The 27,389-nt window shown below is 47.8% G+C and overlaps 1 protein-coding gene across 8 annotated transcripts in view; it reads right to left on the bottom strand.

Moving 5' to 3' along the window:
- LOC140408348 (PH and SEC7 domain-containing protein 1-like) overlaps positions 1–27,389 on the bottom strand; it is a 613,055-nt gene that overhangs the window by 37,460 nt on the left and 548,206 nt on the right. For 2 of the 8 annotated variants that reach the window (XM_072495426.1, XM_072495428.1), the window contains exon 12: positions 21,926–22,091. The exons of the other annotated variants lie outside the window; for them this stretch is intronic. In XM_072495426.1, the coding sequence (XP_072351527.1) occupies positions 22,062–22,091 (30 nt within the window). In that variant the 3' untranslated portion in view covers positions 21,926–22,061. Of the gene's footprint in view, positions 1–21,925; positions 22,092–27,389 lie in introns of those variants that run through there. 8 annotated transcript variants of the gene reach the window in all.

A 27,389-nucleotide genomic window follows, 5' to 3' on the forward strand; every position in this document is an offset into this window, starting at 1 on the left:
GTATCATCCTTGTAAATCTTCTCTGCACCCTCTTCAGTGCTACGAGATCCTTTTTCTAACATGGCAATCAGAATTGCACGCAGTACTCTCAGTGTGGTCGAACCAAGGTTTGATATAACCCTACTTTTCATTGATATCCCTCTAGGTGTAAAACCTAGTGCTTGGTTTGCTTTTCAACCAACCTTTGCTACTTATGGTGAACCTGACAACTCCAGTTTTGTAGGAGCCACCCATGAAGAAATTGGGGCTTAAGCTTCAAGCAAGTTAAATAGGCAATCCATGCATTCTACCCAAAATAGAAATACCACCCAAACCTGCATCATCAATGACAGGAAACCTGATAAAGACACACACACAAATGCGCACATACATACCACACACATGTACGTGTACACACACACACATGCACACCCATGTGATTGCAAACAAGATAGTATAAGAATGTAGGATTCCCCTCTCTGCTATCTGTAACCAACTGGCACCCTGTGTCCAAAGGCCCGGATTGCCCTCCAACACACAGTGTTCCCATCCCTGTGCAGTCGCCACTCGATAGGAGAACGAATAATAACGTTAAATCCAAACTAAGATCATTGGCAAAAATAATTATTAATCTGATAGCAAGTTGACAACCTAAATTAGTGGTGCAATTTAAAGGCCGCGTTGTGCCTGGTACGGATCCGGGCATGCCGGTTAAATAGCGGGAGAGGCCAAAATCGAGATCCACACCGCGCGCGAACCGGTTCGCGATTTAACCGGCCTGCTCCCGGTGGCTGGTTCTAGAATCCCGCCCAGACGTGGCAAGACACCAAGTGAGACCAATCTCCATCTCATTAGCGAGATGGAAGTCAAAACTAACAGCCTCCTGGGAACTAACTAGTTCCCCAGTGAGAGGTCACACGGGCGTCATTTAGTACTCCTTTTTCAAATTGGGAAACTCTCGCTGCTGAGGAGGGCTGAGGAGGTGAGTGGTCATTTGCATTCCCTGGCATGCAGCCCAGGGGCACTGGAGCTATTGCCCCAGTGCTCGGGAAGGGTGGGGGACCCCTCGGGTTGGGGGGACTGGCCAGGTCACGGGGCTGGGTGTCATAGGGGCCTACAGGCCATCCTACAATACTGTGTATACCCATAACAGGGGAAGCTGCAGCTGCTGCCCGTCTATCCTACCAAACACCTCCAGGACAGAGCCCTGTTCTTGGTAAAAGTAAATTACTGCGGATGCTGGACTCTGAGACGAAAGAGAAAATGCTGGAAAATCTCAAGCAGGTCTGACAGCATCTATAGGGAGAGAAAAGAGCAAACGTTTCGAGTCCGATGACTCTTTGTCAAAGCTTTGACAAAGAGTAATCGGACTCGAAACGTTAGCTCTTTTCTCTCCCTACAGATGCTGCCAGACCTGCTGAGATTTTCCAGCATTTTCTCTTTCGGCCCTGTTCTTGGTTCTACACTGACGGTCACTTTAACTCCCTTTGACAGAGAGCAGCCTCTGGCAACTCGGCTGAAAGTTTTGCTAATCAGGAATTGGCATTGTTAGTTATATGAGAACAGCTGCAGGTTTTGTTTGCTGTTTGCTCCTGCTGGTGGCTGCAAATGCCTTGAGGCTGCAGTTGCCGTTACTTTCCTTTTCTGTAGCCGGAAAGAAGGACAATTGTCTCTCAGGTACCTGGGTCCTGGAACGCCGGGCTCAAGGGACATATGAGCCCAGAAGATAATCCAGTTTGAAGTAAGATGATGCTGCGGGACCTGGTGCATGACATTGATCTAAATGAGCCACTTTATGATGCTGTTGAAGAAATGCTTTTGCAGGTTACTGATACTTTTGTTGCTGGTGTGGTGAGTGCTGCATGTAACTGGCACATCACCGCGGTTCAAACACGCTGGAAGTCAAGGATGTTCAACTGCTTCTTGAACACCAGTGGAATATGTGGATGCCAGGATTTGGTTCCGGTGAGATTGGGCCGTGTGGGTGGGCCTGCACAGCTGCGGCTCCTGGATGGAGAATGGCACTGATATGTGGAACAAGTAACACATCGATGGACAGATCACTTCTACGACAAAGTTCTGGACAAGATAACACATTCTCAGGCTTATCCTCAGTTTCTGTTGATGAACCTGCAAGGGATGCTACCGTGTGTTTTCTGTTGTAAAAATTAGCTGATATAGCTTTGTATTTATACCAATATAAAACGGTGGCATTTCCTTGTTGTTTAATGGTTAGTGTGATATGCGGAATGCGACAAAATTGGTTTTCAAATCTTTGTTACTGTTGACCGTTTAACAAATAAAGTATTCTCAAGTGCATTCTCATGGGTACACGTGCCCATGTCTCAGACAAGTGTTATTACCCAGCATTCCAATCAAACTGAGGCCTGGACATTCTGCCTGAACACTGGGGGCATCAGAACCACAGAGGCAGCAACCAACAATCAAACACCCAAGATTGGACTTCAGCACGGATAGCCTCGGAAGCAAAGGGTGAGTGTGTGGACCCGGATAAGGTACACGAGTACGGAATCCCGTGTGTTCCTGGCAGGGAGCTGGGGTCTAGGGGCTCCTGGGGTGGCCAGAGAAGGCGATGGCAGGGTTGACGCAGGTTGAAGGCAGCAGCCCATTTACAGGGGACTGCCACACACCTTGCAGACCCGGCCACACATCAGGCCTGGGAGAGACCCACAGGGGGGACGCCAGCATCCTCGAGGACCACCCCAGGATGATGAGTTGGCTCATGGGGATAAGGAGCACCCGCTGAGTTCCTGGCTGATGGCACCAGTGCGGAGCTGGAGACCGAGGTGAAGACCCGATATAACGAAGACCCGATATAACGAAACCCATGTCACCACACCACCCATGCTGTCATTGAGCGGTACATCCGACTGCTCAAAACATGGTTCCGATGCTTCAATTGTTTGGTGGTGCACTGTAGTACACCACCCCCCCCCAGGGTCTCCAAATTTGTGGTGGTCTGCTGTTCCCTCCACAACCTGGCACAGCAGCAGGGAGACGGTGACGTGAACGAGGAGGGACATGCGGCAGCATCCGAGGAGCCAGACAAAGAGGCGCTAGAGGATGAGCCCAGTGAGGGCCCGCTAGAGCAGCCGGAGGATGGAGAACAGGTGGTGGGGAGGGTCCGGCATTCTGTGAGGACCAGGGAGACCCTTATCCTTGCCCACTTCTCATAGGACGAGGCTTTCATCATCAGCTCACCTCATTTCACCCCCATTCCTATCCCCAATTGACTGCTCTCCCCACTGACCAACCCCACCCCCATTCGCTGACTACTCTGTTCCACCCTACAAGGGTCTGTGTAACATCACTCCAAGTTGATGGGCCTGTTTTGGCACTGTCAGCGGGTCAATATACAAGGCAGGAGAGTGATGATCACTCGCTGTGAGCCAAGCTCTGGTGTTCCTCAGTTTCTGCCAAAGTCATGACTGCTGTCTTTTTGTTGACAGCGCCCTCACACCCATCACCTGAACGCCTGAACGGGTCAGGGGCAACATGTTTGAAGAGCGGACACTGGACATTTCCATTCCCCCTAGCTACAAATGGTGCCCCCCACACACACACCCAGGCCCCCCCCCCCCCAGTGCCCGCTCTGTGATCTTCAATCTTCTAGGAAGATAGTACAGCTCAACATGTAGCTAAACAGCTGGTTCAGGAGGGAGGGCTTCAGATATTTGGACCATTGGGATCTCTTCTGGGGCAGGTGGGACCTGTACAAGGACCGGTTGTATCTAAACTGGAAGGGCATAAATATCCTGGCCGGGAGGCTTGCTAGTGTCACACGGGAGGATTTAAACTAGTTTGGCAGGGGGGTGGGAATCAAAGCAACGGTGAATTAACTGAAGGGGAACTAGAGAGTAGGGCCAGTGAGACTCAGAGGACGAGCAGGCAGGGTGTGGTTGCTGATCAAAGAGGATCTGGTGCACTGAAATGCATTTGTTTCAATGCGAGAAGTGGAACAGGTAAGGTAGATAAACTTAGAGCTTCGAATAGTACTTGGAACTATAATGTCGTTGCCATTACAGAGACTTGGTTAAGGGAAGGACAGGATTGGCAGGCTTAATGTTCCAAGATACAGATGTTTCAGATGGGATAGAGGGGGGTGTAAAAGGGGTGGGGGAGTTGCACTACTGGTTAAGGAGAATATCACAGATGTACTGCGGGAGGGCACCTTGGAGGGCTCATGCAGCGAGGCAATATGGGTAGAGCTCAGGAACAGGAAGGGTGCAGTCACAATGTTGGGGGTCTACTACAGCCCTTCCAACAGCCAGCGGGAGATAGAGGAGCAGATATGCAGGCAGATTTTGGCAAGATGTAAAAGTAACATGGTTGTTGAGGTGGGTGCTATATTGACTGGGACTCACTTAGTGCTAGGGGCATAGATGGGCCAGAGCTTGTAAGGAGCATCCAGGAGGACTTCTTCAAACAATATATGGATAGTCCAACTAGGGAAGGGGCTGTACTGGACCTGGTATTGTGGAATGAGCCCGGGCAGGTGGTAGAAGTGTCAGGAGGGGAGCAGTTCGGGAACAGTGACCACAATTCAGTAAACTTTAAGGTACTGATGGATAAAGATAAGTGTAGACCTCAGGTGAAGGTGCTAAATTGGGGGAAGGCTAATTACAACAATATTAGGCAAGAACTGACGAATGTAGATTGGGGACAGATATTTGAGGGCAAATCAACATCTGGCATGTGGGAGGCTTTCAAGTGTAGGTTGATAGGAATTCAGGACTAGCATGTTCCTGTAAGGATGAAGGATAAGTATGGCAAGTTTCGGGAACCATGGATAACGAGAGATATTGTGAGCCTAGTCGAAAAGAAAAAGGAAGCATCTGTCAAGGCTAGGAGGCTGGGAACACACAAAGCAAGTGTGCTGTACAAGGAAAGCAAGATGTCAGGAAGGCTAAAAGGTCACAAAAAGTAATTGGCCAGCAGGAATAAGGATAATTCCAAGGCATGTTTACATATATAAAGAGGAGGATAGCCAGGGAGAGGGTTGGCCCACTCAAGGGCAGGGGAGAGAATCTATGCCTGGAGCCAGAGGAAATGGATGAGGTATTAAATTGTGTCGGTATTCACAAAAGAGAAGGAATTGGTGGATGATGAGTCTGGGGAAGGGTGTGTCGATAGTTTGGGTCATATTGAGATCAAAAAGGAGGAAGTATTGGGGGTCTTGAAAAACATTAAGGTAGACACGTCCCCAGGGCCTGAATACTGAGAAAACGGAGGAAATCTCTGTATCCTAACTGGCTACAGGAGAGGTTCAGAGGATTGGAGAAGAGCGAATGTTGTTCCTTTGTTTAAGAAGAGCAGCAAGAATAATCGAGGTAATTACACGGCGGTGAGCCTTCCGTCAATGGTAGGGAAATTATTGGAGAGGATTTTTCGAGACAGGATTTACTCCCACTTGGAAATAAGTGAACATATTAGCGAGATGAACATGGTTTTGTGAAGGGCAGGATGTGTCTCACTGACTTGATTGAGGTTTTCGAGGAAGTGACGAAGATGATTGATGAGAGTAGGGCAGTGGAGGTCGTCTACATGGACTTCAGTAAGGCCTTTGAAAATGTTCCTCATGGCAGACTAGTAATAATAATAATCACTTATTGTCACAAGGAGGCTTCAATGAAGTTAGTGTGAAAAGCCCCTAGTTGCCACATTCCGGCACCTGTTCGGGGAGGCCGGTACGGGAATTAAACCCGCGCTGCTGGCCTTGTTCTGCCCATGTGCTAAACCAGCCCCGGGTACAGAAGGTGACGTTCATAGGATCAGAGGTGAGCTGGCAAGATGGATACAGATGGTAGCAGTGGAAGGGTGCGTTTCTGAATGGAGGGCTGTGACTAGTGGTGTTCCATAGGGATCAGTGCTGGAACCTTTGCTGTTTGTAATATATATATATACATATAAATGATTTGGAGCAAAACGTAACTGGTTTGATTACTAAGTTTGCAGATAAGACCATAAGACATAGGAGCCGAATTGAGCCACTCGGCCCATCAAGTCTGCTCCGACATTCAATCATGGCTGATATTTTTCTCATCCCCATTCTCCTGCCTTCTCCCCATAACCCCTGATCCCCTTATTGATCAAGAACCTGTCTATCTATGTCTTAAAGACATTCAGTGATTTGACCTCCACAGCCTTCTTCGGCAAAGCGTTCCACAGATTCACCACCCCCTGGAGGAAGAAATTCCTCCTCATGTCTGTTTTAAAGGATCATCCCTTTAGTCTGAGATTGTGTCCTCTGCTTCTAGTTTTTCCTACAAGTGGAAACATCCTCTCCACATCCACACTATCCAAGCCTCTCGATATCCTGTAAGTTTCAATAAGATCTCCCCTCCCTCATCCTTCTAAAGTACACACCCAGAGTCTTCAACCCTTCCTCATACGACAAGCTCCTCATTCCAGGGATCATTCTTGTGAACCTCCTCTGGACCCATTCCAAGGCCAGCACATCCTTCCTTAGATACGGGGCCCAAAACTGCTCACAATATTCCAAATGGGGTCTGATGAGAGCCATATACAGCCTCAGAAGTACATTCCTGGTCTTATATTCTAGCTCTCTCGACGTGAATGCTAACATTGCATTTGCAAGGGCGGCATGTGGCGCAGTGCTTAGCCCTGGGACTGCGGAGTTGAGGACCCGGGTTCGAATCCCGGCCCTGGGTCATTGTCAGTGTCCACTCTCCTAGCCTGCCCAAGTTCTTCTGCAGCCTGTCTGCTTCCTCAATACTACCTGCCCCTCTACAGAAGGCAAACTTAGCAACAGTTCCTTCTTCCAGGTCATTAATGTATATCGTGAAAAGTTGTGGTCCCAGCACCGACCCCTGAGGCACACCACTAGTCACCGGCTGGCATCTTGAAAAAGACCCCTTTATCCCCACTCTCTGCCTTCTGCCAGTCAGCCAATCCTCTATCCATGCCAGGATCTTGGGCGTCGTGAATCCGTCCCCACCGAAGTCTCCGGTACCGGAGATTGGGTGGGGATCGGGCCGCGCCAGTTGGCGGGACCCCCCGCTCAATTCTCCGGCCCAGATGGGTCGAAGTCCCGCCCAGAAATTGCCTGTCCCGCCGGCGTAAATCAAACCTGGTATTTACCGGCGGGACCAGGCGGCGTGGGCGGGCTCCGGGGTCCTGGGGGGGGGGGGCGGGGGGCGGGGGATCTGACACCGGGGGTGCCCCCACGGTGGGCTGGCCCGCGATCGGGGCCCACCGATCCGCGGGCGGGCCTGTGCCATGGGGGCACTCTTTCCCTTCCGCCTCCGCCACGGCCTCCACCATGGCGGAGGCAGAAGAGACTCTCCCCACTGCGCATGCGCGGGAAACTGTCAGCGGCCGCTGACGCTCCCGCGCATGCGCCGCATTTCCGCGCCAGCTGGTGGGGCAACAAACGCCATTTCCGCCAGCTGGCGGGGCGGAAATCCCTCCGGCGTCGGCCTAGCCCCTCAATGTTGGGGCTAGGCCGCCAAAGATGCGGAGCATTCCGCACCTTTGGGCCGGCGCGATGCCCGTCTGATTGGCGCCGTTTTTGGCGCCAGTCGGCGGACATCGCGCCGTTGGGGGAGAATTTTGCCCCTTATCCTTAACACCATGGGCTCTTAACATGTGTGGCACCTTGTCAAAGGCCTTTGGAAATCTAAATAAATCACGGCCACTGGTTCTCCTTTGTGGATGACACAAAGATTGGTGCAATTGCAGATAGCGATGAGGACCTTCAGAGGATACAGCAGGACATAGATCGGTTGGAGACTTCGAATGCACTGGTGTCAGGAAGGCAGAATTTGGATGAGGTGGAGACCACCACTGTCTCCTTGGTGGAAGGCACCGGGATGGCCTCCAGCGCTCCCTCATCCCGGAAAGTGCCCGCCAGGCCCAGGGGGTCTCCATGGGATGGAGGGGTAGCTGGAAGTGAGCTCCAGAGGCCGATGCATCACCCAGCTCAGACGGTCCTGGTGCCTCCCCTTTGTCTCCACCATGATGTTGACACCCTCAGCGATGCTCCCCATGAATGGGGCAGGCTGCAGAGTGCTACGATTCTGAGCCATGCTCTTCAGTGACTCGGCAATGTCCACCAGCTTTAGAGGTACGTCCCTCAGCGATTAGGACATGATGTCAAGGCCCTCAGCCTTGGACACCGCCACTCATGATGCTGATGATGTGCTCCAGGCTTTCCACTGCAGTCGCCACCAGCTGGTGCACCAGTGTTGGCCTCGGTGCCACACATTTCCAGCGCCATCTCCTGTGCCCTTAGCCTTTGGGACTCCTGCAATCGACTATTCAGTCACCGGAGTGTTGCTGGCATCTCCTCCTGAATCTCCCGGCTGTGTCCTAACGTCTGCATCAGCTCCAGGATAACCTTGTCCAGAGGCTTGGCATGTGACTGGGACTCAGCTGAGTCCTGGGATCCAGCAGATCTCTGACTGCTGTCTCTCTTGCATGTTCCTGCCTCCACCTGATGTGCATCAGCATCTGTGTGGTGCTCAGCAGATTGTGCCCCAGAGGCCTATCCACCAACATCACCCACGGAGGTGTGTCTCTCTGCGCTGGTGAAGGCGGGGGGGGGAGGGGGGGGGGGGGGGGGGGGATGACATCTGTGATGCCTCAATGGTGGTCTCCTCCGAGTTCACCAAGGTGTTCTATTGGGTGGTAGGGGGGAACAGGCAACCCCCGGTGGCCTGGCCGCATCGGATGGTGATCGTGAGAAAGAATGGACATGTGGTCAGTGGGAGGGAAGGATGATTTTGTCTGACATGAACAACTCACTTGAGACAGGTGATCAGGGTCAAGGGGCAGAGGTTCCCCCCCCCCCCCCCCCACCTCTGTGGCGCAGGCCAACCTCACTCTCGGTGACCGCTCTCCCCTCGGACAACCCCACGATCACCAGGGCCCGTTCCTCATGGGGGTGAGGACTCTGATGTTTGGAACTCCACCGCCCAACTGGGCCCTTTCACGCCTATTATGGGCTTTCTTCTCCCGCGGGGACAGAGAGGGGGTCACTGTGAGCCACGTCTTGGTGCATCGGGTTCTGAGCTTTGGCAGATGGCAGGCAGGGGCACCGTACCTGGAGGGATAGTGCTGGTGGGTGCCAGGGCACAAGTGTGGTGATCAGGTGTGGGGATGGTGCGAGACGCCAGCTGCTGACCGTCCCAAGGTCAGGGGGGTGACAGGCAGAACTGATGCCAGGGGCCCGGTGGAAGTCATTGGTGTTCTCCAGACATTGCCCGACGTTCCTCCTCGTCACTCGGACTGAACTGACAGCCACTGCCACAGTCTCCCAGGCATCTCCCATTGGCAGCTGGTCCTCCCACAGGGTCACCCCGTCTGGCCTCCACAGCATCCAGCAGCCTGGCCAGGTTGACATCCCCGAAGCGTGGAGCGGGTCTTTATGGTGCCATGCTTGTGTGCTGGCTGAGCCGCGTCCTCACAGGGTCGGCTGTCGGGAAACACCGAGGAGGTCGTGCCCGATGTGACACTTTTTCCATTAAATTGCACCCTAGATTTCAACAAGCTAGGAAGCTATTTTTAGGTATCTTAGTCACTGGTAACCACAACCGTTCATCACTTCTGTCCCTCATTACAAATCATTCCTGAAATTTTTCTCTGGCAATTTTGTAAAATATTAAAGTACATTGCTGCTATTCATGAGCCCTGAATTACACGGTGACATGCCTATTCAGAGGACATAAATCACACTGGATAAAAATGGCATTTTTGAACAGGCCATAGCTCAGTTAAATGCTGTCTCCGTCTTTTTCCTTGTGCACAGTAAGAAGTCTTACAACACCAGGTCAAAGTCCAACAGGTTTGTTTGGAATCACTAGCTTTCGGAGGGCAGCTCCTTCATTAGGTGAGTGAAGAGGTGGGTTCCACAAAGCCATATATAGACAAAGTCAATGATGCAAGATGATACTTTGAATGCAAGTCTTTGCAGGTAATTAAGTTTTACAGATCCAGACGGTGCGACTGGAGAGAGTGATAATCACAGGTTAAAAAGGTGTGAATTGGTAGGATTTCGCAAGCCCAGGCCAGATGATGGGGGTTGAATGGAATGAGACATGAATCCAAGGTCCCGGTTGAGGCTGTATTCATGCATGCGGAACTTGGCTATCATTTTCTGCTAGATGATTCTGCGTGGTCGGGCCTTGGAGAACGCTTACCCGAAGATCAGAGGCCGAATGCCCTTGACTGCTGAAGTGTTCCCCGACTGGAAGGGAACATTCCTGCCTGGCGATTGTCGCGCGATGTCCGTTCATCCATTGTTGCAGCGTCTGCATGGTCTCGCCAATGTACCACGCCTCAGGACATCCTTTCCTGCAGCATATGAGGTAGACAACTTCGGCTGAGTCGCATGAGTATGTACCGTGTACCTGGTGGGGAATGTTCTCATGTGTATTGGTGATACCCATATCGATCATCTGGCACGTCTTGCAGAGGTTGCCATGGCAGAGTTGTGTGGTGTTGTGGTTGCTGTTGTGAAGGTTGGGTAGTTTGCTGCAAACAATGATCTGCTTGAGGTTGTGCGGTTGTTTGAAGGCAAGTAGTGGGGGTGTGGGGCTGGCCTTGGCAAGATGTTCGTCTTCATCGATGACGTGTTGAAGGCTACAAAGGTGTCGTAGTTTCTCCGCTCTGGGGAAGTACTAGACGATGAAGGGTACTCTGTCGGTTGTGTCCCGTGTTTGTCTTCTGTGGAGGTCGGTGCGTTTTTTTGCAGTGGCGTGTTGGAACTGTCAATCAAAAGAAAGTACGGTCTGCTTTGTAAAATAACCGGGAATTATATTTGACTGGCAGGACAAACCTTCGCGCCTCACATCTTTACTTCCAATCCAATAAACAACTCTTCCATTTTGGTATAGGTCAAGACTAGCATTTAAATCGGAATGTTGCTACTCTCAAAGACATGTCCATGTGCTAAAAAGGTACCAGCCTGGCTCCGTGATACCACTTGCAGTTCAGTAAGGGGGTGGTAGGTTCAAGTTCCACTCCAGAGACTGAAGCACGAAACCTCAGTGAATATTCCACAGTCAGAGGTCCATCTTTTTGCTGAGGCACCACATCAAGGCCCTGAACACCTAATTCGAAAGTATCCAACTCCAGTCTGAAAAGGAGTTGCTCTCCCGATGTCCTGGCCTCAACCAACATATATTGTACAGAATATCTGGTCATTTATCTCATTACTCTTGGCTGTCACGTTTGCCTATAAAGACAGAGAAATTGCACTTTAATAATCATCAGGGATGGAATAAAGATAGAAATGCAAGATCCCTCTTTAAAAAGATTCACAAACACTGACTACAGCAAGATAAAATAGCACCTTCCAACCCAGAATCTTAGCATTACACAACAGGATTATAAGAATTACATGTTATGCCTGTAGTTTAGCTATAATTAGCTTCGTGGCCATTCCACATGGGAAGTGTTGCACAGCAGGACTTGGCAATTATAGCACAAAAGCATAGCATATTTCATCAATCCTGCCAATGGCTCTTTGTGACTTCACTGAACATGTTACTTGAAACTACAGGGCGACATTTCTGTACTTGACATTACCTGAAGCTGGTGTTGCGGAGGTCTGTCCCTGAGCTTGTATAGCTAGTTCCTGCTTTGTTTGAATTTTGTCACCAGAGGATACCAGTGGCAAGATTTGTGGTGAGGAAACGTTATGTTCGACAGTTGGATCTTGCAGGACAGTTCAATGTAGGGAGTTTCAGGGCAGCACGGTGGTGCAGTGGTTAGCACTGCTGCCTAGTGGACGGCATGTAGTGCAGTGGTTAGCACTGGGACTGCGGCGCTGAGGACCCGGGTTTGAATCCCGGCCCTGGGTCACTGCCCGTGTGGAGTTTGCACATTCTCCCCGTGTCTGCGTGGGTTTCACCCCCACAACCCAAAAGATGTGCAGGTTAGGTGGATTGGCCACGCTAAATTGCCCCTTAATTGGAAAAAAAGTAATTGGGTACTCTAAATTGTTTTTAAAAAGCACTGCTGCCTACGACACTTGAGGACACAGGTTCGATCCCGGCTCTGGGTCACTGTCCGTGTGGAGTTTGCACATTCTCCCCATGTCTGCGTGGGTTTCACCCCCACAACCCAAAAGATGTGCAGGTTAGGTGGATTGGCCACGCTAAATTGCCCCTTAATTGGAAAAAAAGTAATTGGGTACTCTAAATTATTTATTTTTTTTAAATGTAGGGAGTTTCATTTGGAACCCAACTTCACACAAGGATGTACACTCACTCATTCACCCGTGCCCTCCCATACATTAACCACACACACTAACCTCTTTCCACACCTCTACACATGCACAATAATGAAGCTACGTGGGAACCTAGTAATGAATTGTGATCTCGGATGGATGGAGTATTAAAATTTGACAAGCCGTTAGAAATGTGAAACTTGTTCAAAATCATTTTGCAAATTGTCATTTTGTCTTGCCTTCGACTTCCATAGCCCATGTGGTGAGCTGTGGGTTTTAAAATGTACATGATTAAAAAATGACTCCTTGCAATTGGTTCTGCTTTTGTCCAAGTCACAACCTTCAAGTATTCCACAAAATATACACAAAACTCTCAGTGGGGCCACTGAGAGCCAATGCCAGCAAAACTAAAGAGCTGGTAATTGACTTCAGGAAGCAAAGTACTGTACACACCCCTGTCAGCATCAACGGGGCCGAGGTGGAGATGGTTAGCAGTTTCAAATTCCTAGGGGTGCACATCTCCAAAAATCTGTCCTGGTCCACCCACATCGACGCTACCACCAAGAAAGCACAACAGCGCCTATACTTCCTCAGGAAACTAAGGAAATTCGGCATGTCCACATTGACTCTTACCAGCTTTTACAGATGCACCATAGAAAGCATCCTATCAGGCTGCATCACAGCCTGGTATGGCAGCTGCTCGGCCCAGGACCGCAAGAAACTTCAGAGAGTCGTGAACACAGCCCAGTCCATCACACGAACCTGCCTCCCATCCATTGACTCCATCTACACCTCCCGCTGCCTGGGGAAAGTGGGCAGTATAATCAAAGATCCCTCCCACCCGGCTCACTCACTCTTCCAACTTCTTCCATCGGGCAGGAGATACAGAAGTCTGAGAACACGCACGAACAGACTCAAAAACAGCTTCTTCCCCACTGTCACCAGACTCCTAAATGACCCTCTTATGGACTGATTTCATTAACACTACACCCTGTATGCTTCATCCAATGCCAGTGCCTTTGTACGTACATTGTATATGTTGTGTTGCCCTATTATGTATTTTCTTTTATTCCCTTTTCTTCTCATGTACTTAATGATCTGTTGAGCTGCTCACAGAAAAATACTTTTCCCTGTACCTCGGTACACGTGACAATAAACAAATCCAATCCAATCCACTTCGGGCAGTTCTTGCTGAAGACTGGGACATTGTCCACATTGCAAACATTTCTGGACAAGGGCCCATATTCCTCTCACTGCAGTTTCCACTCAAATGTTCATCACCTCTTCCAATGCCTGAAAACATATCCTGGGTCCTGGGATTTTGGACTGCGATACGAGTTTGGTGGGGGGGGGGGGGGGGGGGGGGGGGTGCAGGCAGCTGCCTCAGTGGGGCTTGAGATGGCGGTGGTTTGAGGAAACTCAAACCAAAGCTTTTGCCACAGCAACACCCATTTCCTTTTGCTGATTCTTTTCTACGGTAATGGAAAATTCCATAATTATGGCACATTGGCATCATTGTCCAGTAACCTGCGTGAGGCAATGCCGAATCATAGCTTGCTACAGCATCCTCATTTGCTGTCACCCATAAATCATCTTACACATCGAACAGGCCTGTGACTCTATCAGCAGTATCCATGGTTACTGTTAAATTTTACACACGTTAACATTCCATTCAGTCTTATTTTACCCTGAGTTATTTGTTCTTTAAAAATGCATGATTATTAATTTTTTAATATGTGCAAATTTACATAAATGCTGGGAGAGAGGGAGAGGAAGGGAGGGAAGCTTGGAGGGGACGGGGAGGGGAGAAAGGAGGGGAGAGGGAAGAGGCTGGGGTGGAAGAAAGGGGAGAGATGGGGGAGGCTGGGGCGGAAGAGAGGGAAGAGAGGGGAGAGGGTGAGAGGGACAAGGGACGGGGGATTGAGAGAGGGACAAGGGACGGGGAAGGAGAGGGGGAAGAGAGAGAGAGAGAGAGAGAGAGAGAGAGAGAGAGAGAGAGAAGAAAGAAAAAGAGAGAAAGAAAGAAAATGAAAGAAAGAAAAAAAAAAGAAAGAAAGAGGGGGAGAAAGAAAGAGGGAGAGGGAGAAAGAAGAAAGAAAGAAAAAGAAAAAAAAGAAAAAGAAAGAAAGAAAGGAGATAAGAAAGGAAGGAAGGAGAGAGGGAAAGAAAGAAAGAGAGACAGAGAGGGAAGGATGGAAGGAAAGCGAGATAGAGAGAAAGAGAGAGAGAGAGAGATTGCCACAGACCTCCCATTGTGGAAATTCTAAACGCTATAAGTGATATTAAAAAAATACAGGTTATGAAGCATTTAATAAATGTAAAACCACAAAATAAAACAGCTTGCGTTAATTCTGATTTGAGTAAATAAACATAATTTACATGTTGTGGTTCAAAGAGACTTGGCTTGTTCCCTGCCACAATAAACAAAAAAGCCCACACAATTTAAAATATGGAGTTAAAGTCCACCATTACAAATCATGTCAATTGATTGGTGCCTATAATTGATGCACATTCAGGCAGAGCAGACGACAGCTTATATATAATGTCTGAGAGAAAGGGAAGGAAATGGTGTTTAATCTCCTGGATGGAATTTACAGAATGTTTATTGAGGGTTACTATGAATATGAATTCCGGGACTATGATGGGTCATATCAATCCTGTAACATGCTTAAATTCCTAGAAATTCAATTACAGCCACTGTGTATCCTGTCCTCACTTCCCCAGAGAGCAGGAGAAATTGGTGGTATGATCAAGAAGCAGTAAGCCAAATAAATATCTAACATCTGACAGGCTCTTGTCGTCGATCACGTAACAGTGTTCGATACATATAGGGCTTTCTTTTACTGCACATCTATGCAATGCATTGGGGGAATCTTTATTGCTCCTTAACCTCAGCAACTATCAGAGGGAAACGTTCAACAGTATCCCCTTGTTAGACCACCGCGGCTAGCGCAGGGCCCCGTGAGCGATATAAACTGTGGCATCATGGCGCTGTCAGTTCTTAACAGGCTCACTCTGGGTCAGAAGGTTCCAGGGCTTGAGCACAAACAGCAAGGCTGACACACAGTGCAGTATTGTTGGGGTCTTTCAGGTGAGGTGGTTAACTCAGCTGCCTGCTTGGGTGGAAAAGAACTCACAGCGCTCCTGGATGAGCAGCGAGAGTTATCCCTGTTGTCCTTATCAATATTTAGCAAATAATCTGGGCATTATCACATTGCTGTGTTTGCAAGTTTGCAAAGCTGCTGTGTTTGCAAGACTTCATTAGTCGTAAAGCACTTTGGAACATCTGGTGGTCATGAAAAGTGTTATGTAAATGTAAGGCGCTCTTTCTTTAGGGGTGGGGTGGGGGGAGGGGAGGGGGGGGTGGAGAGGAAAGGCAAGCCTATAAAACCCCCCCTTAATGACGAACACCCATCACATACTCTAAAGTCAATATCAAGTCAGAGCCAACTTGTTGGGAGTGGTGATTTTGCATATAAAAAGGGAGGTTGGCCCTTAGCTGTTCCAGAGTATGGAACATAATTCAAATGTTGGCAAAGTCAGGTCTACTCTTGGCCTAGGCAGTACAGGTATCTCGTGAGAAAGGAGTTGGTTCCCCATTAAGCTCAGTCCAAAATTGTGTATACAGCAGTAGGGTGCAGAACAACCAACTCATAATTAGGGCAGGCATCTAACGCAACATCTATCCAATCAACACGTGCAACTGTGCGCCAATTCACAAAGTGAGTTGATCTTAAAGATAGGCAGCTGAAACCTTGCGAGGTGAAGGCTTCATCACATGCGCAACTTTGATTCTCAAGAAAGGACCAAGACATGTGAAAAGGTAACTCCGACAGAGTGAGCATCCCACCCACTGTAGCCATTTAGAGAAGAACGTCCCCAGGTTCAGGCCCATCTCAGATAGCTGGATGCTTCAACTAGCCTCAGCACCCTAGGGTTGGGGCAATTCAGTCAGCATCTCTGCTCGGGGCTGCAGCTGGAAAGCTTATTTCCAGGTTATCATCAGTAAAAAACAGGCCTAAGATGCCCTCTGCAGTCAAATATCCTACAACTATTCCACGTCGAAGGATGGACATTTAGGTGAGGTACCAGAAAACTTAGGCGAGGAAGGGTTAAACTGCCAATACATAACTGGTTCGAGTAGTGGGGAGCATGGAGGCTGTGCAGGATTCGAAGAGCCATAAGACCATAAGACATAGGAGCAGTATTAGGCCACTTGGCCCATTGAGTCTGCTCTGACATTCAATCATGGCTGATATTTTCTCATCCCCAGTCATGGAGCCTTGAGGTCCCGTCGTGTCCTTGGGAGAAACATGGTGGAATTCCTTTTAACAACAGCTATTTTTGTCATTTTAACCCTGAATTGTTCACCTGTAGGGCAAACAGTCAATTTTGGTGGTATGAGTATTGGATTTTATATTTTCACCTTAACGTTTCAAAATTGATCTGCATTATTATTTTTTTTTTTTTAATTCTTTCATGGGACAGGAGTGTCTCTGGCTGGGCCAGCATTTATTGCCTGTCCCTAATGGTCTGTGAGAATCTGGCAATTAATGTAAGCCTACTTGTGACAATAATAAAGATTATTATTATTACAACAGAGCCGTGCGTTGGCAGGGGTCCTTTACATTAACACTGCAATCAAGTTACTGTGAAACGCCCCTAGTCCCCACACTCTGGCGCCTGTTCGGGTACACGGGGGAGAATTCAGAATGTCCAATTCACCTACCAGCAAGTCTTTGCGGACTTGTCAACTCCTTCCCAAGGTTTCTTACAGATCCCGCTGTCACCTGCAACCCAACAACCAATAATAATAAGAAAATATACGGGTGAAGATGGCATCTCAGCAATTCTGTTCTGGAGGTAGCAGCATCTGTGATTTAAGCAGCCACCACACTCCTTTATCAGCACTGAACGTGCTGTGGTACAGTGCTTAGCATACAGTGATTGTATGGACGATGCCTTCGGCCATATGGCCGCCTTCTGCACTGTAAATTCTATGATTCTATGATGGGTCCTTACAATAAAACTCAGAAAGGATAAATAACAGTTTGCTAATCCTCCAAAGAACATCAGACAAGGATGATATCATAAATAAGCGGGAGATGCAAAATGCAAGGGTCGACGACAGGGACAATAAATAGGGTTCAAGGCATTCAGGCCATTTCATAATTATCTCGGCAGCCTTTTAATTCATTCACAGCCCTGAATCATTCATGAGGTTGTTTAAGAAAGTGGCAAAATTATTGACAGAGGATAGGAACTATTCATCACCCTCGAATCGCTTTGGCTTCGAAGAAAGGGGGAGGGGGGGGGGGGGGGCAGAGCAGACATCAGTCATAAGCTGCAGCTTTACTGCTGTCAGGAAATAAAATATATATGCAGACAGGCTTTGCTGCATGCCTCCGAGGGACTGAGGGAGATAAGCAATAAACTGTTAGCGTGGCAGAAACATCCATCACCTGTACTTTAGTCTCTGCTTGGGTGACGCTGACCCTCTGATTCTGAGTAACAGGAAGAGCAACAGGAAGAAGTGCTCACGCTGGCAAGGAAATCCAGTTCAAAATGTTCAAATCCCAGTAAAACCAGTAACACTGGCATCAGTAATGCTGGAGTTCCATTTTCGGGCTCGGACACGTTTCACTGTGTTTTCCTGTCAGGTCTAAAGATGAACAATGCAACTGTATCAAGATGAGGTGGCAAGCCCTGCCCTTCCTCACTGTGTCGCTCATACGCAAATCACGTCTTGAAATTACCAAATTCTGCCAGCTTTCACTGAGAATGGACTTGATCCAGGGGCAATTACCAAATGGCAGATGAGGTACTTACAAAATCTAGGAAGCCCACAGCAACAGGACAACTGTACACAACCATTTTCACCGTGCTTGGAGATCAAACCTGCACATCGACACGCATCTGCGATTTCAAACTTCTTTCTTCTACAAAATGCTCCCTAAAGGTCCATCCTTTGCCTTGCGAGAGGAACAAAATAAATCCTTTCCCCGTTATCATGGCACTGGTTTCTCCTCAGATGAATGATGGCTTTCAGAGCAAAAAGGCTCCGTATGCTGCAGCCCTGATTAACCTGCTCTCCGTGTGCACGGAGGAAAGCAGATGGTTCACACACTGTTCCTCTGTTCAACCAAGAGCGCCCTGCAACCGCAGCACTCAAGGTTTTAGGCAGTGGCTCTCAGAAATCTGTTCATTCGCAGTTAGGAACTGCTCCCAAAACTGGGAAATCGGTTGAAAAGAAGGCACAACACATGATTCAAACACTTAAATCTGTACAATTTAAGCACTGTCAAAGAGTTGCCGCCCTTCAATGTGATGTTAAATGTAGACCCGATCTACCCCTTCAGGTGAATGGAATGGATATCGCGGTACTCTTCAGCTCGTGCAGCATGGTAGCACAGTGGCTAGCATTGTGGCTTCATAGCGCCAGGGTCCCAGGTTCAATTCCCTGCTGGGTTACTGTCTGTGCGGAGTCTGCACGTTCTCCCCGTGCCTGCGTGGATTTCCTCCGGGTGCTCCGGTTTCCTGCCACAGTTTGCGGATGATACGACTGTGGTGGGCCGCATCTCAAACAACGACGAATCAGACTACAGGAGGGAGATAAATCACTTTGTTGCATGGTGTACCGAAAACAACCTCTCTAAATGTTGGAAAGACCAAGGAACTGATCATTGACTTCAAGAAGCGCAGCACGACACACACTCCCGTCTGCATCAATGGCTCCGAAGTGGAGATAGTCGATAGCTTCAAGTTCCTGGGTGTCACCATCACCAACAGTCTGTCCTGGTCCACTCACGTTGATGCAACAGTCAAGAAAGCCCAACAACGTCTCTACTTCCTACGGAAGCTAACAAAATTTGGCATGTCTGCATCGACTCTCACAAACTTCTACAGATGTGCGTTAAAGAGCATCCTATCCGGCTGCATCACAGCCTGGTATGGCAACTGCTCGGTCCAAGACCGCAAGAAATTGCAGACTGTGGTGAACTCAGACTAACGCATCACACAAGCTTGCCACCCCCACATTGATTCTGTCTACACCTCTCGCTGTCTCAGGAATGCAGACAGCATTATCAGAGACCCCTCACACCCAGGCATTGCCTTCTTCCGGACCCTTCCATCAGGCAGAAGGTACAGAAGTCTGAAGACCCGCACATACAGACATAGGAACAGCTTCTTCCCCACAGCTAGAAGACTCCTCAGCGACTCTCCCTCTGACTGATCTGTTCCCTGCAAGAACACTATTCACAACGCCCTATGTTGCTCTTGCTCATGTATTTGCTTTGTTTGGCTCCTTGTTCCGCACTGTAACCAATCACTGTTCCGTCAATGTACCATTTGTCAATGTTCTCTGTTGATTATTCTTGTGTCTACTGCATACGTACTGTGTACGTTCCTCGGCCGCAGATAAATACTTTTCACTGTACTTTGGTACATGTGACAATAAATCAAATCAAATCAAATCAAAATCAGTCCAAAGACATGCAGGTTAGGTGGATTGGACATGCGAAATTGCCCTTCTTATCCAAAAAGGGTAGGAGAGGTTATTGGGTTGCGGGGGTAGGGTGGAAGTGAGGGCTTAAAGTGGATCTGTGCAGACTCGAATGGCCTCCTTCTGCACCGTATGTTCTATGTTCTTCCCGGTGATCCAGCCAACAACATGACCAATGCCACCAGAAGACGGGCCTCGGTGTTTGTGGGGTCTTGTAGTGCTTCTGCTTTGGTTGTGTTGGGCATCACAGACTAACATTTGGATTCCACCAATTTGTATGTGATTCGTGCCAGCTCATCCAGACAGGACTGGTCATCTGGAGGATGAAAGACTTATAAATGGAAATAATCTAGAGATGGGTCTTGAAGATTTCAAGCGATGCTGCTGTGACTATTTCCTTCAGCAGCTTGTTCCATTGGCGATTGGCCTGGGGAAGAAAACTTGTTGATACACTTATAAATGGTCTTTGCAGTCTGTGTGGATGGCTACCTAGTGTTTGGTCGTTGTTGGATGGCATCAGCATCGGTCTATTTTTCTCCCCCTTTTTCTGGAGAGATTCCCATTCCAAATCTAATCACAAGGTTGTAACACTGGTGTATTTCCCACACTGATTTCTGCAGGACTGGGCAACGCCTCCCTAGATTGCTGCCGTCTTATTTACATTTCTCATCAGAAGGATCCCAAACACAAGTTGCATACTCCACGACTGGCTGATCAAACATTTTGTAAACTCTGATATTTTGTTGCAAAACTAAAGATTCCTGATCAGAAATCTGAGAACACTTATTTGCTGAATGTGGAATCCCTATTTAGGATTGATGACCACCCCCCCCCCCCCCCCCCCCCCCCCGCCCCCCTGCCCCCCCCGCCACCCCCCCCCCACAGTCAGGGTCGTGTACCTAATTGGTTTTTTTTTTTGTTCTTTCACAGGATGTGGGCTTTGCTGGCTGGGCCAGAATTTTTATTGCCCTTGAGAAGGTGGTGATGAGCTGCTTTGAACTGCTGCAGGCCATATGGTGTAGGTACACCCACAATGCTGTTCGGAAGGGTGATATGGTGCCTTGTCAGGATTATGTATAGCTTGGAGGTGAACTTGCAGGTGGTGGTGTTCCCATGTGTCTGCTGCCCTTCTCCTTCGAGGTGGTAGAGGTTGTAGGCTTGGACGGTGTTGGCAGAGGAGCCTTGGTGAGTTGCCGCAATGCATCTTGTTGATGGTACTCACTGCTGCCAGTGTGCATCAATAGTGAAGGGAGATGATGTTGGAGGTGATTAACGGGGTGCCAATCAAGAAATCATGTTGGAAAATTTGATTATTAAATACTTAACCCACCTGTTGATGAACCCTCTGTTGGTAATGGTATGGGCAGCATGGTAGCACAGTGGTTCGCACTGTTGCATCGCAGTGGCAGGGACCCATATTCGATTCCCGGCTTAGGTCACTGCCTGTGCGGAATCTGCACATTCTCCCAGTGTCTGTGTGGGTTTCCTCCTGGTGCTCCGGTTTCCTCCCATAAGTCCCGAAAGACGTGCTTGTTAGGTGAATTTGACATTCTGAATTCTCCCTTCTTGTACACAAACAGGCGTCGGAGTGTGGCGACTAGAGGATTTTCACAGTAACTTCATTGCAGTGTTAAGGTGAGTCTACTTGTGACACTAATAAAGATTATTATTACTATAATGGACATGCATGACATTTTTTGGCATTGAATACCATCTCCCAATGATCCTGCTATTTTAGCAATTCCAGAGGATTACCTCGCAGCGAATTTGAGCATAAACCACTTTGCAAATAACTTTCCCTTGTTTTGAAACTTGCTTGGAAGATCGTTTCTGTATGCTAAGATGAAACGTTCCAGCACAGTTCTCCGAGGCGCTCCAGAGAGGACATCGCGAGGGGAGGATGATTCCCCATCACAAACCACTTTAGACTTCTACTGGTTAGGGAGTGCCAGATCCAATTCAATAATGTCCCCCAATTTCATAGTGAGGTTTGAACAAGAGCTACTGGTGAGGAACTTTGTCATAGGCAAATCAGTGATAAAGTCCTACCCTGTATGCAAGGGCTTCAAGCTACTTGAGATGGTGCTACATCAATGCATCCCACTTCTAGTGCAATGCTGTCAATTGACATCAAGTCAATTAAAATACTAAATGAGAGAGCTGCTTTGAGCCATATCCCAAGTAGTCATCAGATCAGTGGTTTGTGCTGCACATAAAGGACATTACAAAACGGAGAACCTTGTGGTTTATTAGATATTGAAACACAGTGCCTCAAGCTCATAAGTGTAAAATCTCCTTGGCCAGTTCCAAAGAGGAGCTCTTGTTTGGGGTCAGTGCAGCAACGTAAAATAACAGCAGGTTCCTTCATGTTGTCGATTGAGGCATTGTCAAAGCCTAGGATTTAAAGGAGATGATCAGGCGAAGGAAGTACGGAGCATGAATTACACTAATCAATGTCTTTATTTTAATCGCAGAGAGGATCACTGTTGTTGCACCTTCCTGCACTGTAAATGTCATTGACTTTGTCCAGACTTGTTCACAATAGTTAATTCCAATGGACGTGCCCCCCCCCCCCCCCCCCCCCCGAGTTACCCAGTCCAGCTGACAGTTTGCAGTAACTTGAGTCACTGAACCTTCCCCTATCCAAAATATTATGGAAAATTTAAATTCTGGAATTTAAGGTAAACCTTACATTCAGCTCATCATTTCCAGAATTGAGGAATGTTACCTGACAAGAAAGTCTGAACAGGCTGTGGCTTTCCCCTCCAGAAGAATGACTGAGGGGATGACTCAATGGGGGGGGTGTTAAGATTGAGAGTTTGATAGGGTTTATGCAGAGAAACCATTGCCACTTGTGAGAGAGTCCAAAGTGAAGAGCCCTCGATATAACACAACCAATAATAACTCCAATAGAGAATTTAATGTAAATGTCTTTACCCAGAGTGGTTAGTAAGTGAAACTCGTCACCACAGATTAGTTAACATATGTGGAATAGATCCGTTAAGGGGGAGTTGGATAAATAATGGGGGATAAAGGAAAAGAAGGTTATTTTGGCAGGATTAGATGAAGAAGGGTGGGTGAAGGCTAATGTGGAGAACAAAAAAAGGTTGGGCCGAATGTTTCTGCGTTGTAAATTCTATGTAATCCACGCAGCTGCAGTGAAGTCGATCTGTGCCACATACCATCATCACGGGAACAGATGAGCTGCAGAAATGCACCCAATAATGTGACAATTAGTCACAAGGGTTGGATATGCACAAGCTAGGGCCCACTCTCAGCACAGTATAGTCATCAGAAACTTTGGGATTTAGGAGCCGCTGGCAAGGTCAACATTTATTGCTCTTCCTTTGTTACCAGATACCCAACAGACTGCCTGGCGATCTCAGAGGACAGCTAAAAAAACAATTGTGTTGGTCTGGGACAAAGTCAGATATAGGATCAAACACAGAAATTACGACTTCCTTCCCTAAGAATATTAGTAAACCAGCTAACAATCTGACAGCTTCATCATGGTAACATTTATCAATATCATCTTCTAATTTTAAACTGAATACAAATTTGTAAATGGCTACATTGCAATTTGAATGCACGATCATACCACGTTACTGCACATTGCCACGCCAAGTACACTTTACAGCTTGACCATGATTTCCCCCTTGACGGAAGTGAAAATGTCAATCTATAAAGTATGTTAATGCCTGTATTTACAATGTAAACTTGGCAGACTCTAATTAAACCATTCCCTCAACCCGGGTGCTGTTGCTGCAGTGCCACTGCTGGTGGGAATATATAACCACAGTGAACGGTTTACTCGGCACTTTTCATTATAAACAAGCACAGAGCAATTCATAGTGGAAATATAAAAATATAGCAAAATGCGTGATTTATTAGGGGGTTGATTCACTCCAATATGGCCGGATCTGAGCATCCCTTCCCTCACCCCATTTCACCTAAAAACTACCCTTCCTCTTAACACCCAGTTATGTGCATTCAGCCAGTTTAATCGAAGCTCACAACCTATACCTCTTGGTCATAGCTCCACATGTCAATTCCATCACTCTCCTGCTGGCCAGTGGGGCAGGACATTGAGCTCCGAGAGGTACAAGGACAGCACGGTGGTCAGCACTGCCAACTCACGCCGCCGAGGGCCCGGGTTTGATCCCGGCCCCAGGTCACTGTCCGTGTGGAGTTTGCACATTCTCCTCGGGTCTGCGTGGGTCTCACCCCCACAACCCAAAAAGATGTGCAGGGTAGGTGGATTGGCTATGCTAAAATTGCCCGCTTTTGGAAAAAAGAATTGGGTACTCTAAATTTTTTTTAAACTTCTCCTTAAATTTACTCACTGTCCCAGCATCCACCACACGCTGGGGGTAGCAAATTCCACAGATTCACAACCCGTTGGGAGAAGTAGTTTCTCCTCAACTCCGTTTACATTAACGATCTGGAAGAAGGAACTGATGACACTGTTGCTAAGTTTGCAGATATGTTGAGGGACAGGTAATATTGAGGAAGCAGGGAGGCTGCAGAAGGACTCGGACAGGCTAGGAGAGTGGGCAAAAAAGTGGCAGATGGAATACAATGTGGTAAAGTGTGAGGTTATGCGTTTTGGAAGGAAGAATGGAGGCATAGAAGATTTTACAAATGGTGAAATGCTTAGGAAGTCAGAAGCACAAAGGGACTTAGGAGTCCTTGTTCAAGATTCTCTTACAATTAACTTGCAGGTTCAGTCAGCAGTTAGAAAGGCAAATGCAATGATAGCATCCATGTTGAGAGGGCTAGAATACAAGAGCAAGGATGTACTTCTGAGGCTGTATAAGGCTCTGGTGAGACCCCATTTGGAGTATTGTGAGCAGTTTGGGCCCCGTATCTAAGGAAGGATGTGCTGGCCTTGGAAAGCGTCCAGAGGAGGTTCACAAGAATGATCCCTGGAATGAAGGACTTGTCATATGGAGGAGTGGTTGAGGACTTTGGGTCTGTACTCGTTGGAGTTTAGAAGGTACGAAGTCTTACAACACCAGGTTAAAGTCCAACAGGTTTGTTTCGATGTCACTAGCTTTCGGAGCGCTGCTCCTTCCTCAGGTGGAGTTTAGAAGGATGAGGGGAGATTTTATTGAAACTTACAGCATACTACGAGGCCTGGAAATAATGGACATGGAGAGGATGTTTCCACTAGTAGGAAAAACTAGAACCAGAGGGCACAGCCTCAGACTGAAGGGAAGATCCTTTAAAACAGAGATGAGGAGGAATTTCTTCAGCCAGAGGGTGGTGAATCTGTGGAACTCATTGCCGCAGAAGGCTGTGGAGGCCAAGTCACTGAGTGTCTTTAAGACAGAGATAGACAGGTTCTTGAATAATAAGGAGATCAGGGATTATGGAGAGAAGGCAGAAGAATGGGGATGAAAAAAATCTCAGCCATGAGTGAATGGTGGAGCAGACTCGATGGGCCGAGTGACCTAATTCTGCTCCTATGTCTTATGGCATACACTGAACCATCCTAAGTCCTGGAAACGTTTCACAGTCCTCAAATGTTTCAAAGCCTTCTCAGATTTTGTTTGCTATTTGTACAGATGCTGAAACATTTGCCTCCAGAAACACAAACCTGTGGTACAATAGGGCAAAGAGCATGAGTTGTTGCTGGATACACAATTCTCTGGCCCATACTGAGGAGGCTGCTTTAGCACACTGGGCTAAACAGCTGGCTTTGAAAGCAGACCAAGGCAGGCCAGCAGCACGGTTCAATTCCCGTACCAGCCTCCCCAAACAGGCGCCGGAATGTGGCGACTAGGGGCTTTCCGCAGTAACTTCATTTGAAGCCTCCTTGTGTCAATAAGCGATTTTCATTTCATTTTCATTTCATGTGGTAGACCTGAACACTACTGGCGTTTTGCCTTCAATCGAAATGTTGGGTGCATTCATGTGAAATTCTGTACTTCACACATTTGATAAAAGGTTGCTTCCAACTCAGGCACCGAATTCAGTGCAGTTTCAGGCAGGGTCTCTTTCCCCATCCATTAAGCGTGGAAAGTGTCAGAACTCATCTATCTGGCAAGTCAGCAGATTAGACAGGGAACGCCTTTAACATTTTGCATTAGCCAGTTTGCCCAGAAATTTAATCAAACCGGAAAAGTCTATTTTCGATGGCTGCAGCTACACGATGAGATCAGTTTCATGCCCACAAAAGCTATTCTTTAAAAATATAAACACTGTGGCACTAAATCTGTTTTTAGACTGGTCAAAGTGTCAGCACTGAGTGTCCAGAAGACAACTAACTGGCCCCCCTCGCTGGAGAATGCTCGGCTCCCTTTCTTCCGCACCTTGCATTTTGTCATTGTTACCATTTTCAATGTCCCAATTGTAATCCCTGCCAAGAGCCTAATGCTCCTTTTTGAGTTTCTGGTGATTCATTCCGCACGTTAAAAGCTCTGATAGACTAATATTTGAAAGGAGCTGCGACCACAGGTTTCAGGTGGAACTGGAGTCAGTAAGTGGAGTACGTTTTGCAAACTGCACTATTTTGGCCTGCATCTTCTGTTGCTGGGAGAGTGGGAAAGGTTACACGAAAGAACCAGAGCTAATAAACGTTCCAGCATTTTTTAATACATCATTGTCACTGTTGCTATGGCACTCGGAATCCAGGCTCACTCTGGGACCAATGTTGCCACCTGGTGTTTGAAGTTTAAAAAACAATGAAGTCGCTCATTTTCCTCACTTTAAGTTCTACAGAGTTATTATGCCCTCGTGATTTAGATTTGTCACGTGTACCGAGGAACAGCGAAAAGTATTGTTCTGCGTACAGTCCAGGCAGATCACTCCGTACATAAAGACATAGAACATACAACAAATACATGAGATAAAAGCAAATTACTGCGGATGCTGGAATCTGAAACAAAAGAGAAAATGCTGGAAAATCTCAGCAGGTCTGGCAGCATCTGTAGGGAGAGAAAAAGCTAACGTTTCGAGTCCAATGACTCTTTGTCAAAGCTAACAGACAGAGAATGTGGGGAATATTTATACTGTGGAGTGAGAATGAAAGATGATCATAGCCACAGAAACGAAGGGAAACCAGGAGCTAATGGCCACAGAACCCAAGGGGAAAGAGTGCTAATGGCAGCCCGCAGAGAACAAAAGGTGTGAGAGGCCAAACAGCAGAAAAACGATCAGAGGATGAACTGTGACAGATGGAGATGTGGGGGGGGGAGGGGAAGGGGGAAGCAAAGGGGAGAAGGGGTAAGGAAATGTGGATAAGATTGGGAGGGAGTTAAATATATATTAAGAAAGATAAGAAAGAAAGAAATGGTAAGAGACAGTTGAAATGAAATGGGATGAAAACAAATGGGTCGAGGTGGGGTAGAGCTGATCATCTGAAGTTGTTGAATTCGATGTTGAGACCAGAAGGCTGTAGCGTGCCTAACTGGAAGATGAGATGTTGTTCCTCCAGTTTGTGTTGAGCTTCACTGGAACATTGCAGCAGGCCAAGAACAGACATGTGGGCATGGGAGCAGGGTCTTTTGTTAAAATGGCATGCGACGGGAAGGTCAGGGTCCTGAATGCGCACAGACCGAAGGTGCTCAGCAAAGCCATCGCCCAGTCTGCGTTTGGTCTCTCCGATATAGAGGAGACCACATTGGGAGCAGCGAATGCAATAGACCAGATTGGAAGAGGTGCAAGTGAAACGCTGCTTAACCTGGAATG

The sequence above is a fragment of the Scyliorhinus torazame genome, chromosome 3 (genome assembly GCF_047496885.1).
Source record: "Scyliorhinus torazame isolate Kashiwa2021f chromosome 3, sScyTor2.1, whole genome shotgun sequence".
Taxonomy (NCBI): domain Eukaryota; kingdom Metazoa; phylum Chordata; class Chondrichthyes; order Carcharhiniformes; family Scyliorhinidae; genus Scyliorhinus; species Scyliorhinus torazame.